At 37.5% G+C, this 12,705-nt stretch overlaps 1 protein-coding gene, 16 non-coding genes and 1 pseudogene across 17 annotated transcripts; 17 read left to right on the top strand and 1 right to left on the bottom strand.

The window, feature by feature from the left end:
* The first annotated feature begins 416 nt into the window (after window positions 1-416).
* Window positions 417-535, top strand: LOC144847080 (5S ribosomal RNA). Its single transcript, XR_013613654.1, has one exon. It is a non-coding gene; the product is annotated as a 5S ribosomal RNA (ribosomal RNA).
* Window positions 536-773: 238 nt separating this feature from the next.
* On the top strand, window positions 774-892 carry LOC144847121 (5S ribosomal RNA). Its single transcript, XR_013613693.1, has one exon. It is a non-coding gene; the product is annotated as a 5S ribosomal RNA (ribosomal RNA).
* Window positions 893-1,130: 238 nt separating this feature from the next.
* LOC144847123 (5S ribosomal RNA) lies at window positions 1,131-1,249 on the top strand. Its single transcript, XR_013613695.1, has one exon. It is a non-coding gene; the product is annotated as a 5S ribosomal RNA (ribosomal RNA).
* A 581-nt stretch (window positions 1,250-1,830) lies between these two features.
* LOC144846726 (5S ribosomal RNA) lies at window positions 1,831-1,949 on the top strand. The gene has a single exon (XR_013613314.1). It is a non-coding gene; the product is annotated as a 5S ribosomal RNA (ribosomal RNA).
* A 582-nt stretch (window positions 1,950-2,531) lies between these two features.
* On the top strand, window positions 2,532-2,650 carry LOC144847081 (5S ribosomal RNA). The gene has a single exon (XR_013613655.1). It is a non-coding gene; the product is annotated as a 5S ribosomal RNA (ribosomal RNA).
* Window positions 2,651-2,888: 238 nt separating this feature from the next.
* LOC144847124 (5S ribosomal RNA) lies at window positions 2,889-3,007 on the top strand. Its single transcript, XR_013613696.1, has one exon. It is a non-coding gene; the product is annotated as a 5S ribosomal RNA (ribosomal RNA).
* A 238-nt stretch (window positions 3,008-3,245) lies between these two features.
* Window positions 3,246-3,358, top strand: LOC144846698 (5S ribosomal RNA; annotated as a pseudogene).
* Window positions 3,359-3,915: 557 nt separating this feature from the next.
* Window positions 3,916-7,847, bottom strand: LOC144845582 (uncharacterized). The gene is made up of 7 exons (XM_078703013.1): window positions 7,736-7,847; window positions 6,955-7,197; window positions 6,383-6,697; window positions 6,041-6,184; window positions 5,790-5,954; window positions 5,188-5,476; window positions 3,916-4,988 (listed from the first exon to the last, which is right to left on the bottom strand). The coding sequence occupies exons 3-7, from the start codon at window positions 6,602-6,604 to the stop codon at window positions 4,333-4,335; spliced, it is 1,476 nt and encodes a 491-aa protein (XP_078559139.1). The 5' UTR covers window positions 6,605-6,697; window positions 6,955-7,197; window positions 7,736-7,847; the 3' UTR covers window positions 3,916-4,332.
* Window positions 7,848-8,674: 827 nt separating this feature from the next.
* Window positions 8,675-8,793, top strand: LOC144846728 (5S ribosomal RNA). Its single transcript, XR_013613316.1, has one exon. It is a non-coding gene; the product is annotated as a 5S ribosomal RNA (ribosomal RNA).
* Window positions 8,794-9,031: 238 nt separating this feature from the next.
* On the top strand, window positions 9,032-9,150 carry LOC144847125 (5S ribosomal RNA). The gene has a single exon (XR_013613697.1). It is a non-coding gene; the product is annotated as a 5S ribosomal RNA (ribosomal RNA).
* A 118-nt stretch (window positions 9,151-9,268) lies between these two features.
* Window positions 9,269-9,387, top strand: LOC144847041 (5S ribosomal RNA). Its single transcript, XR_013613615.1, has one exon. It is a non-coding gene; the product is annotated as a 5S ribosomal RNA (ribosomal RNA).
* Window positions 9,388-10,272: 885 nt separating this feature from the next.
* Window positions 10,273-10,391, top strand: LOC144847126 (5S ribosomal RNA). Its single transcript, XR_013613698.1, has one exon. It is a non-coding gene; the product is annotated as a 5S ribosomal RNA (ribosomal RNA).
* Window positions 10,392-10,509: 118 nt separating this feature from the next.
* Window positions 10,510-10,628, top strand: LOC144846542 (5S ribosomal RNA). Its single transcript, XR_013613156.1, has one exon. It is a non-coding gene; the product is annotated as a 5S ribosomal RNA (ribosomal RNA).
* Window positions 10,629-11,211: 583 nt separating this feature from the next.
* Window positions 11,212-11,330, top strand: LOC144846729 (5S ribosomal RNA). Its single transcript, XR_013613317.1, has one exon. It is a non-coding gene; the product is annotated as a 5S ribosomal RNA (ribosomal RNA).
* A 238-nt stretch (window positions 11,331-11,568) lies between these two features.
* LOC144847127 (5S ribosomal RNA) lies at window positions 11,569-11,687 on the top strand. The gene has a single exon (XR_013613699.1). It is a non-coding gene; the product is annotated as a 5S ribosomal RNA (ribosomal RNA).
* A 118-nt stretch (window positions 11,688-11,805) lies between these two features.
* LOC144846471 (5S ribosomal RNA) lies at window positions 11,806-11,924 on the top strand. Its single transcript, XR_013613088.1, has one exon. It is a non-coding gene; the product is annotated as a 5S ribosomal RNA (ribosomal RNA).
* Window positions 11,925-12,162: 238 nt separating this feature from the next.
* Window positions 12,163-12,281, top strand: LOC144847128 (5S ribosomal RNA). The gene has a single exon (XR_013613700.1). It is a non-coding gene; the product is annotated as a 5S ribosomal RNA (ribosomal RNA).
* A 238-nt stretch (window positions 12,282-12,519) lies between these two features.
* On the top strand, window positions 12,520-12,638 carry LOC144847129 (5S ribosomal RNA). Its single transcript, XR_013613701.1, has one exon. It is a non-coding gene; the product is annotated as a 5S ribosomal RNA (ribosomal RNA).
* The last annotated feature ends 67 nt before the right edge of the window (window positions 12,639-12,705 follow it).

The following is a 12,705-nucleotide window of genomic DNA, read 5'->3' on the forward strand; positions in this document are numbered from 1 at the left end:
TGTGTTTATCTTTTTAATAATCCTAAAATATAGTCTTTTTTAAATGTTTAGATTTTGACAAAATGTGTTTATACTGTTGATGATAGTATAAGTAAATAAATTCAAACTGTAACCGAAGTTAATCGAAAGTTTTTCAACTAAACTGCCTTGAAAACAACGGTTCTCGTCCGATCATTGAAGTTAAACAAGTTGTTGTTCAAAGACATGTTTGTTGTTGTATGTTGCTGCTGTGGTGACCGTACAAACGTCACTGTACTACGCGGGCGTCCACTTGTGTGCGCGTTTGCTTCTTAGCAACAAAGCGGCCTGAAGCTTTTGTACATGCCGCTATTGTGTTATGCTTCTTTGTACAGTGTTATTGTTTCTTTTATATTGTCTTTTTATTAATTAAAAAACGCCCAACTCAGTAACCGAATGTCTACGACCATACCACGTTGACAACACCGGTTCTCGTCCGATCACCGCAGTTAAACAACGTCGGGCCTGGTCAGTACTTGGATGGGAGACCGCCTGGGAATACCTGGTGTCGTAGACCTATGTTTAACTTTTTTTAAATTATACTAAACAAAGTTTATTTTACCTTTCAATTATGTGTTTCTTGAACAGAAGTGTGTGCAAATACCAAAGTCATGGTTTCAGCAGCTGCTAATTTGAATCCTAGAAAATGTTCTATAATAAATTCCAAAAGTATTAGGTTATAGGATATATGTGTTTGTAGAGATTAAGACAGTGACTATAAGATCTCTATAATCTTGAACCGCAAGTTAGCGAATGTCTACAACCATACCACGTTGAAAACACCGGTTCTCGTCCGATCACCGCAGTTAAACAACGTCGGGCCTGGTTAGTACTTGGATGGGAGACCGCCTGGGAATACCTGGTGTCGTAGACCTATGTTTAACTTTTTTTAAATTATACTAAACAAAGTTTATTTTACCTTTCAATTATGTGTTTCTTGAACAGAAGTGTGTGCAAATACCAAAGTCATGGTTTCAGCAGCTGCTAATTTGAATCCTAGAAAATGTTCTATAATAAATTCCAAAAGTATTAGGTTATAGGATATATGTGTTTGTAGAGATTAAGACAGTGACTATAAGATCTCTATAATCTTGAACCGCAAGTTAACGAATGTCTACAACCATACCACGTTGAAAACACCGGTTCTCGTCCGATCACCGCAGTTAAACAACGTCGGGCCTGGTTAGTACTTGGATGGGAGACCGCCTGGGAATACCTGGTGTCGTAGACCTATGTTTAACTTTTTTAAATTATACTAAACAAAATTTGTTTTACCTTTCAATTATGTTTTTATGACAGTAACAATAAGATCTATCTAAGGTATAATCTTGAACCGCAAGTAACCGAATGTCTACAACCGTACCAGGTTGCCTGGGAATATCTGGTGTCGTACACCTGTGTTTATCTTTTTAATAATCCTAAAATATAGTCTTTTTTAAATGTTTAGATTTTGACAAAATGTGTTTATACTGTTGATGATAGTATAAGTAAATAAATTCAAACTGTAACCGAAGTTAATCGAAAGTTTTTCAACTAAACTGCCTTGAAAACAACGGTTCTCGTCCGATCATTGAAGTTAAACAAGTTGTTGTTCAAAGACATGTTTGTTGTTGTATGTTGCTGCTGTGGTGACCGTACAAACGTCACTGTACTACGCGGGCGTCCACTTGTGTGCGCGTTTGCTTCTTAGCAACAAAGCGGCCTGAAGCTTTTGTACATGCCGCTATTGTGTTATGCTTCTTTGTACAGTGTTATTGTTTCTTTTATATTGTCTTTTTATTAATTAAAAAACGCCCAACTCAGTAACCGAATGTCTACGACCATACCACGTTGACAACACCGGTTCTCGTCCGATCACCGCAGTTAAACAACGTCGGGCCTGGTTAGTACTTGGATGGGAGACCGCCTGGGAATACCTGGTGTCGTAGACCTATGTTTAACTTTTTTTAAATTATACTAAACAAAATTTGTTTTACCTTTCAATTATGTTTTTATGACAGTAACAATAAGATCTATCTAAGGTATAATCTTGAACCGCAAGTAACCGAATGTCTACAACCGTACCAGGTTGCCTGGGAATATCTGGTGTCGTACACCTGTGTTTATCTTTTTAATAATCCTAAAATATAGTCTTTTTTAAATGTTTAGATTTTGACAAAATGTGTTTATACTGTTGATGATAGTATAAGTAAATAAATTCAAACTGTAACCGAAGTTAATCGAAAGTTTTTCAACTAAACTGCCTTGAAAACAACGGTTCTCGTCCGATCATTGAAGTTAAACAAGTTGTTGTTCAAAGACATGTTTGTTGTTGTATGTTGCTGCTGTGGTGACCGTACAAACGTCACTGTACTACGCGGGCGTCCACTTGTGTGCGCGTTTGCTTCTTAGCAACAAAGCGGCCTGAAGCTTTTGTACATGCCGCTATTGTGTTATGCTTCTTTGTACAGTGTTATTGTTTCTTTTATATTGTCTTTTTATTAATTAAAAAACGCCCAACTCAGTAACCGAATGTCTACGACCATACCACGTTGACAACACCGGTTCTCGTCCGATCACCGCAGTTAAACAACGTCGGGCCTGGTCAGTACTTGGATGGGAGACCGCCTGGGAATACCTGGTGTCGTAGACCTATGTTTAACTTTTTTTAAATTATACTAAACAAAGTTTATTTTACCTTTCAATTATGTGTTTCTTGAACAGAAGTGTGTGCAAATACCAAAGTCATGGTTTCAGCAGCTGCTAATTTGAATCCTAGAAAATGTTCTATAATAAATTCCAAAAGTATTAGGTTATAGGATATATGTGTTTGTAGAGATTAAGACAGTGACTATAAGATCTCTATAATCTTGAACCGCAAGTTAGCGAATGTCTACAACCATACCACGTTGAAAACACCGGTTCTCGTCCGATCACCGCAGTTAAACAACGTCGGGCCTGGTTAGTACTTGGATGGGAGACCGCCTGGGAATACCTGGTGTCGTAGACCTATGTTTAACTTTTTTTAAATTATACTAAACAAAGTTTATTTTACCTTTCAATTATGTGTTTCTTGAACAGAAGTGTGTGCAAATACCAAAGTCATGGTTTCAGCAGCTGCTAATTTGAATCCTAGAAAATGTTCTATAATAAATTCCAAAAGTATTAGGTTATAGGATATATGTGTTTGTAGAGATTAAGACAGTGACTATAAGATCTCTATAATCTTGAACCGCAAGTTAACGAATGTCTACAACCATACCACGTTGAAAACACCGGTTCTCGTCCGATCACCGCAGTTAAACAACGTCGGGCCTGGTTAGTACTTGGATGGGAGACCGCCTGGGAATGGCTCATCACCCCCCTAGGTACATATGCCTGGAAATCGATCTCTTATCACGTGACCTGATCTCTCTTATTATCCAGACTGACCTGGGAAGTTTTAGTTCATTTTTTTTCTTTTTTTTTCTATTTTTTTAGCTTGAGTTTAGAGTTTTATTATAATTTAATGGCAATATTTTATTTATATCATTTTTTTTCTTTAAAATTTGGTATATTGATGAGGTTCTCTACTGATGATCAACTGTAGTAACTAATAAAAATAATTGTGACTGAATGAATGCACATTTTTAAATAAATGATTATTATTGAGCATCTCTATTGGCTATCGGATCGAACAAACTAAAGGAACATTGTGGTCTAGCTGATATTCACCATGTAACCAAGAGGTCCCGGGTTCTAGACTTGGTGGAGGGTGAGTGTATTTCCATTCACAATTTAAGAAGCATTGAGTGAAAAATGACTTGACCTCCATGGTATTCAAACCTAGGACCTCTCGCTTACAAGGCATATTTCTGTAACTGAACAAAAGAAACGGATAAAAGACAAAATAATATTTATTTTACTTTTGTGTTCTGATTTAATATAACATCATGACACATACACCAACTTGTGTATATATAATATATAACATTTATAAAATATTATAAAAATATAAAATATGCACAGGGTGTGCATTTAGAGCACTCAGCTTTTGCTAAAATAATACTGAAATATAATACTGAAATAAAGAATGAGCATTTTTGACAAATTCAAAAGTTTGTATTCCATTAAAACATCAATGTAACTACTCAAAATAATTATATAAAATGTATAAAATAGTGAAAATATAATGCACAGGGTGTGCATGTAAAGCTTTTGCTAAAATAATACTGAAATAATACTGAAATTAAGAATGTATGAATGAATGTAACTATTCATAATATATAACATTTATAAAATAACATAAAAATATAAAATATGCACAGGGTGTGCATTTAGAGCACTCAGCTTTTGCTAAAATAATACTGAAATATAATACAGAAATATCTTCTGTTCACTATTTTTAGTCTTCTCACGTGATGGAGTGTATCGCTTCCGGAGTCCTCCACACTTTGGCACATGGCAAACAGAACAAGGTTTCTGTGATCTTGGATGATATGGTGTAAGCTTTGGCGGTGCTGTAGGTGGTGGCCGATAGGAAAAGGGTAAGCGTTGGTTTGTTGATGGCTTGAAGGTCACAGATGGTCCCTGTGCTTGCGAAGGCATAATCAACAGAATTGCACCAGATGGCCTTACTGGAAGTGATGGAGTTGTAGTAGCTGGTTTAGGGAGTACCTTTTGTAGTGAGCTGTTAGATGGTTTATTCAAATTGTCTAGAAATTCAGCTTCAGGTACCTCAGCATCGTTGAGTCTACATTTTTGGTAGCGCCTTTTTCCAGAAACATGTTCCACAACTGGATATTGAACCTGTGGCCTGTCTGGAGGTGATAATTGTGCTGGACTCTCCTCTTTTCTGTTCTCCTCCTTGTTCAGAGCCACATGGTCTGCACTAAGGTGATCGATAGGATCATCATCATCAGTCTCTGATGTGGCAACATCGACGCCCTCATCTTCTGCTTCACTCTCTTGTTTTTCTTCTCCTTCATCTTCTTTGACCTGCTCTTCTTCCACTGTAAATACAAATAAAAAGAATAAGAATAATAATTATTGAAATGACAAGCACAATCAATCATCATCACAAGGCAATCATAATTAAAACATACAGGAGGACTCACAAACGTAAAGTATATAACAATGATACAGTGCAATACACCCAGATTTTAAACCAAAAAATCAAGATTATTAACACTAATTTGTGATTAATCTCACCTTTCTTGATGTAATAGTCCTTTGATGTGAAATCGGTGGACTGGCAGTAGGCGTACTCTAAACCTAGGAGTTCCTCCTCCTCTTGGCTTCCGGACTTTTCTGGGTAGGGCATGGGTGCTGTGAAATTAGGTTCATACATATGTTCTTTCCCAAACAAGACCTCTGCCTGCTGGTTTAGACGCTGGATTTGACGAGGGTCAACACATGAGGTAATCCGCCCCCTACCTCCAGTAACCTTGAGCGACTCCATGCGATTGTTCCATTGTACTGCAAACGCTATGAGGTACACCTGAAAGAGAGAATTAAATGAAGAAACAATGCTTATCGTGTTGAGGAAACTTTGGTTTTGTTTAGAGAAATTAATTTACCCATGTTGAGTTAGTTATTAGTTTATTTAGCTATTGTCAAAAAGTACCCACTTTTTGTATGTAAAAGTATAGGTATTTTCCCAAGCTACAAAAGTTGTAATAATTCTCAAATATGGATGGATACATATTATATTATTAACTGAACGATATAAAGAATAGACAATTTTTGGGTGGACCTCCCCTTTTTAATATTTATTGTAAAAAATAAGAATGGTTTTGAAATTAGATGATTACCTGAAAAGGTGCTATTCCACACCGTTGTGAAGGGATGGCTCTAAACATGTGGGCATGAAGACCTTCCAGAGAGTTACTGCCTCTGCGGCATCTGTATTTGTTCAGCTTAACACCATTCAAAGTAACTTCCTTGGTAGTAACATACAGGGGAATGTTTGATGGATCCTAAATGAAATATATGCAAAACATAATTTTTGACAATTGACAATTATAATGCCTTTGAGGTAGATAGGGGAAATACGATAAATTACCTGCATGCAACTCAGATGTTTACTGGCAGTTGTCCAGTAAGCATCGACTGCCTCTAATGATTTAAACAAATGAACGCCATCGATGTCGAGTCCAGCTGGACCCTTAAACTCCTGAAGGATGACCTCAATAGTGACAGCACTCACCTGTAACAGAATTCAAAAGGATACATATAATTAAGTTTCCTTCAAATACTCAGCTATTTTATTTATTTATCTGAACCAAAACCACACTACTGACACTCTTACCGAATTTCTTAAACCGATTCATGCACAAAGAAAACATAATAATAGTTATTTTTCCAGTAATGTATTAACTGTATTAAGTAATTACATTTCGCTTACCTCGACACCACGTGTTATACGACGGACATAGGACTTCAGCTGGTACGGCTTTACAAAATACATCATCTGCTGATCATTGTATTGTGAGTAGAGTTCCTCGTTGCTATTTCTCACTGCTCTGACAAGCTTCAGCATATCATCCTTGTTAGAATGGCACCAGCGAGAGCACTCATGAAAGAACCATACTTGGCATGGCTCTGCTTTATTACAACTGCATCCCATCGATGTAACCAATGACGGATGTCCAGCCGCACAACCATCCCTTCATTCGCCCAGTCTTCAAATAGCCTTTCCAGCCAAGCTGTCCCTCCATCACTACAATTTAATTTACATTAAATTTAATGAGTTAACTTAGAGATTGATTGATTGATTTTATTCGATATTCATACAAAAAGTTAAAATATACAATGTACAAAATGGGAAACATGGGAAGAAAAAAAAATGAATTAAACTCGGCATCTTTCTGAAAAAAATGTTGAACAGCCAATTAGACGCGAGCACAATGCATAGCACTCTCTATACTCCGTCCATTCTATGTTCAGGCATTAGGTTTGAATAGATATTACACTCACCTGCAGCAATTGTTGTCTGCATAAATTATCTTGGGTGCTGGTGCATTGGCTCGTTTAAACCTGGCAATGAGACCATAGGCCATCCGCTTGTAGCAGCTCTCCGACTCTGCAGCCACAGCAACTGTTGTCACAAACTGACCCCACTCATTCAGGACACTAGTGAGGTACTGCATAGAGTTTTTTCCATCGCCATAGATTGCAAATAGTACACTCATGATTGATGATATCACCTTCCATTCTCACCTGAGAGAAAAAGTAGAAACATGTAAAATTATAATATTATCCTCTTTTACCATTAAATTTAAGTATTTAAAATATAGAGAACATATGGACGTATTAATGTTTTTGTATAGGCATAGGGCCTACAGTAAATATTAATAGGGCTAGGCCTCTACTCTAGGAAGCAGGTCAACTCGTCGCCAAAAGAATGACTAGGCCTAGCTAGAGGGCCTACCCTAGCCTAGAGGGGCCTGTATTTAAGCCCTGCCCCTGTGTGGGCCAGAGGCTAGTAGGCCTAGACTAGAGTAGCCTAGAGGTTAGCCTAGGCTAGCCAGGTAGGGTACAGCCTAGCCTAGCTAGCCTAGACCTACCTAGTAGACCCGAGCCTCTAGGCCTAGCCATTATAGGCTAGCCTCTAGGCCTACTAGGCCTCCTAGCTAGTAGAGTAGGCGTAGCCTACTAGGCCTAGGCCTAGCCTAGGCCTATTTAATAATATTAATAAAACACAAGTTCATTCATTTATTTTACACATAACTAGGCAATGGCCAAAGGCTTTTCTTACTTTATATCAATAATGATCTTTACAGCATAGCATTCACGATAGAGGAATTAAACCCTCCTCCACAACGGATATCCCCCTCCTACTAGGCCCCTAGGCCTAGCCTACACCGATATTTTTCCTTCGCGACGAGACGCCGGAAGTAATTTTCTAAACTTGTTCAGCTCTAATTTGGTGACGTCATACGTCTGCTCAACAGGGCTCGATGATAGGTCTGTTGAGCAGGGCCTTCCCTCAACTCTATTCAATGATTGGTCCGTTGAGCAATGGCTCTACTCAACGAGGCTCAATGATTGGTCCGTTGGGCATGATTATTGTACATGGATGGGTTTTTCTCTGGGAATACCTGGTGTCGTAGACCTATGTTTAACTTTTTTAAATTATACTAAACAAAATTTGTTTTACCTTTCAATTATGTTTTTATGACAGTAACAATAAGATCTATCTAAGGTATAATCTTGAACCGCAAGTAACCGAATGTCTACAACCGTACCAGGTTGCCTGGGAATATCTGGTGTCGTACACCTGTGTTTATCTTTTTAATAATCCTAAAATATAGTCTTTTTTAAATGTTTAGATTTTGACAAAATGTGTTTATACTGTTGATGATAGTATAAGTAAATAAATTCAAACTGTAACCGAAGTTAATCGAAAGTTTTTCAACTAAACTGCCTTGAAAACAACGGTTCTCGTCCGATCATTGAAGTTAAACAAGTTGTTGTTCAAAGACATGTTTGTTGTTGTATGTTGCTGCTGTGGTGACCGTACAAACGTCACTGTACTACGCGGGCGTCCACTTGTGTGCGCGTTTGCTTCTTAGCAACAAAGCGGCCTGAAGCTTTTGTACATGCCGCTATTGTGTTATGCTTCTTTGTACAGTGTTATTGTTTCTTTTATATTGTCTTTTTATTAATTAAAAAACGCCCAACTCAGTAACCGAATGTCTACGACCATACCACGTTGACAACACCGGTTCTCGTCCGATCACCGCAGTTAAACAACGTCGGGCCTGGTTAGTACTTGGATGGGAGACCGCCTGGGAATACCTGGTGTCGTAGACCTATGTTTAACTTTTTTTAAATTATACTAAACAAAGTTTATTTTACCTTTCAATTATGTGTTTCTTGAACAGAAGTGTGTGCAAATACCAAAGTCATGGTTTCAGCAGCTGCTAATTTGAATCCTAGAAAATGTTCTATAATAAATTCCAAAAGTATTAGGTTATAGGATATATGTGTTTGTAGAGATTAAGACAGTAACTATAAGATCTCTATAATCTTGAACCGCAAGTTAACGAATGTCTACAACCATACCACGTTGAAAACACCGGTTCTCGTCCGATCACCGCAGTTAAACAACGTCGGGCCTGGTTAGTACTTGGATGGGAGACCGCCTGGGAATACCTGGTGTCGTAGACCTATGTTTAACTTTTTTAAATTATACTAAACAAAATTTGTTTTACCTTTCAATTATGTTTTTATGACAGTAACAATAAGATCTATCTAAGGTATAATCTTGAACCGCAAGTAACCGAATGTCTACAACCATACCACGTTGAAAACACCGGTTCTCGTCCGATCACCGCAGTTAAACAACGTCGGGCCTGGTTAGTACTAGGATGGGAGACCGCCTGGGAATACCTGGTGTCGTAGACCTATGTTTAACTTTTTTTTAAATTATACTAAACAAAGTTTATTTTACCTTTCAATTATGTTTTTATGACAGTAACTATAAGATCTATCTAAGGTATAATCTTGAACCGCAAGTAACCGAATGTCTACAACCGTACCAGGTTGCCTGGGAATATCTGGTGTCGTACACCTGTGTTTATCTTTTTAATAATCCTAAAATATAGTCTTTTTTAAATGTTTAGATTTTGACAAAATGTGTTTATACTGTTGATGATAGTATAAGTAAATAAATTCAAACTGTAACCGAAGTTAATCGAAAGTTTTTCAACTAAACTGCCTTGAAAACAACGGTTCTCGTCCGATCATTGAAGTTAAACAAGTTGTTGTTCAAAGACATGTTTGTTGTTGTATGTTGCTGCTGTGGTGACCGTACAAACGTCACTGTACTACGCGGGCGTCCACTTGTGTGCGCGTTTGCTTCTTAGCAACAAAGCGGCCTGAAGCTTTTGTACATGCCGCTATTGTGTTATGCTTCTTTGTACAGTGTTATTGTTTCTTTTATATTGTCTTTTTATTAATTAAAAAACGCCCAACTCAGTAACCGAATGTCTACGACCATACCACGTTGACAACACCGGTTCTCGTCCGATCACCGCAGTTAAACAACGTCGGGCCTGGTTAGTACTTAAAATTATACTAAACAAAGTTTATTTTACCTTTCAATTATGTGTTTCTTGAACAGAAGTGTGTGCAAATACCAAAGTCATGGTTTCAGCAGCTGCTAATTTGAATCCTAGAAAATGTTCTATAATAAATTCCAAAAGTATTAGGTTATAGGATATATGTGTTTGTAGAGATTAAGACAGTGACTATAAGATCTCTATAATCTTGAACCGCAAGTTAACGAATGTCTACAACCATACCACGTTGAAAACACCGGTTCTCGTCCGATCACCGCAGTTAAACAACGTCGGGCCTGGTTAGTACTTGGATGGGAGACCGCCTGGGAATACCTGGTGTCGTAGACCTATGTTTAACTTTTTTAAATTATACTAAACAAAATTTGTTTTACCTTTCAATTATGTTTTTATGACAGTAACAATAAGATCTATCTAAGGTATAATCTTGAACCGCAAGTAACCGAATGTCTACACCCATACCACGTTGAAAACACCGGTTCTCGTCCGATCACCGCAGTTAAACAACGTCGGGCCTGGTTAGTACTTGGATGGGAGACCGCCTGGGAATACCTGGTGTCGTAGACCTATGTTTAACTTTTTTTTAAATTATACTAAACAAAGTTTATTTTACCTTTCAATTATGTTTTTATGACAGTAACTATAAGATCTATCTAAGGTATAATCTTGAACCGCAAGTAACCGAATGTCTACAACCGTACCAGGTTGCCTGGGAATATCTGGTGTCGTACACCTGTGTTTATCTTTTTAATAATCCTAAAATATAGTCTTTTTTAAATGTTTAGATTTTGACAAAATGTGTTTATACTGTTGATGATAGTATAAGTAAATAAATTCAAACTGTAACCGAAGTTAATCGAAAGTTTTTCAACTAAACTGCCTTGAAAACAACGGTTCTCGTCCGATCATTGAAGTTAAACAAGTTGTTGTTCAAAGACATGTTTGTTGTTGTATGTTGCTGCTGTGGTGACCGTACAAACGTCACTGTACTACGCGGGCGTCCACTTGTGTGCGCGTTTGCTTCTTAGCAACAAAGCGGCCTGAAGCTTTTGTACATGCCGCTATTGTGTTATGCTTCTTTGTACAGTGTTATTGTTTCTTTTATATTGTCTTTTTATTAATTAAAAAACGCCCAACTCAGTAACCGAATGTCTACGACCATACCACGTTGACAACACCGGTTCTCGTCCGATCACCGCAGTTAAACAACGTCGGGCCTGGTTAGTACTTGGATGGGAGACCGCCTGGGAATACCTGGTGTCGTAGACCTATGTTTAACTTTTTTTAAATTATACTAAACAAAGTTTATTTTACCTTTCAATTATGTGTTTCTTGAACAGAAGTGTGTGCAAATACCAAAGTCATGGTTTCAGCAGCTGCTAATTTGAATCCTAGAAAATGTTCTATAATAAATTCCAAAAGTATTAGGTTATAGGATATATGTGTTTGTAGAGATTAAGACAGTAACTATAAGATCTCTATAATCTTGAACCGCAAGTTAACGAATGTCTACAACCATACCACGTTGAAAACACCGGTTCTCGTCCGATCACCGCAGTTAAACAACGTCGGGCCTGGTTAGTACTTGGATGGGAGACCGCCTGGGAATACCTGGTGTCGTAGACCTATGTTTAACTTTTTTAAATTATACTAAACAAAATTTGTTTTACCTTTCAATTATGTTTTTATGACAGTAACAATAAGATCTATCTAAGGTATAATCTTGAACCGCAAGTAACCGAATGTCTACAACCATACCACGTTGAAAACACCGGTTCTCGTCCGATCACCGCAGTTAAACAACGTCGGGCCTGGTCAGTACTTGGATGGGAGACCGCCTGGGAATACCTGGTGTCGTAGACCTATGTTTAACTTTTTTTAAATTATACTAAACAAAGTTTATTTTACCTTTCAATTATGTGTTTCTTGAACAGAAGTGTGTGCAAATACCAAAGTCATGGTTTCAGCAGCTGCTAATTTGAATCCTAGAAAATGTTCTATAATAAATTCCAAAAGTATTAGGTTATAGGATATATGTGTTTGTAGAGATTAAGACAGTGACTATAAGATCTCTATAATCTTGAACCGCAAGTTAGCGAATGTCTACAACCATACCACGTTGAAAACACCGGTTCTCGTCCGATCACCGCAGTTAAACAACGTCGGGCCTGGTTAGTACTTGGATGGGAGACCGCCTGGGAATACCTGGTGTCGTAGACCTATGTTTAACTTTTTTTAAATTATACTAAACAAAGTTTATTTTACCTTTCAATTATGTGTTTCTTGAACAGAAGTGTGTGCAAATACCAAAGTCATGGTTTCAGCAGCTGCTAATTTGAATCCTAGAAAATGTTCTATAATAAATTCCAAAAGTATTAGGTTATAGGATATATGTGTTTGTAGAGATTAAGACAGTGACTATAAGATCTCTATAATCTTGAACCGCAAGTTAACGAATGTCTACAACCATACCACGTTGAAAACACCGGTTCTCGTCCGATCACCGCAGTTAAACAACGTCGGGCCTGGTTAGTACTTGGATGGGAGACCGCCTGGGAATACCTGGTGTCGTAGACCTATGTTTAACTTTTTTAAATTATACTAAACAAAATTTGTTTTACCTTTCAATTATGTTTTTATGACA

The sequence above is a fragment of the Antedon bifida genome, chromosome 6 (genome assembly GCF_963402885.1).
Source record: "Antedon bifida chromosome 6, ecAntBifi1.1, whole genome shotgun sequence".
Classification (NCBI taxonomy): Eukaryota; Metazoa; Echinodermata; class Crinoidea; order Comatulida; family Antedonidae; genus Antedon; species Antedon bifida.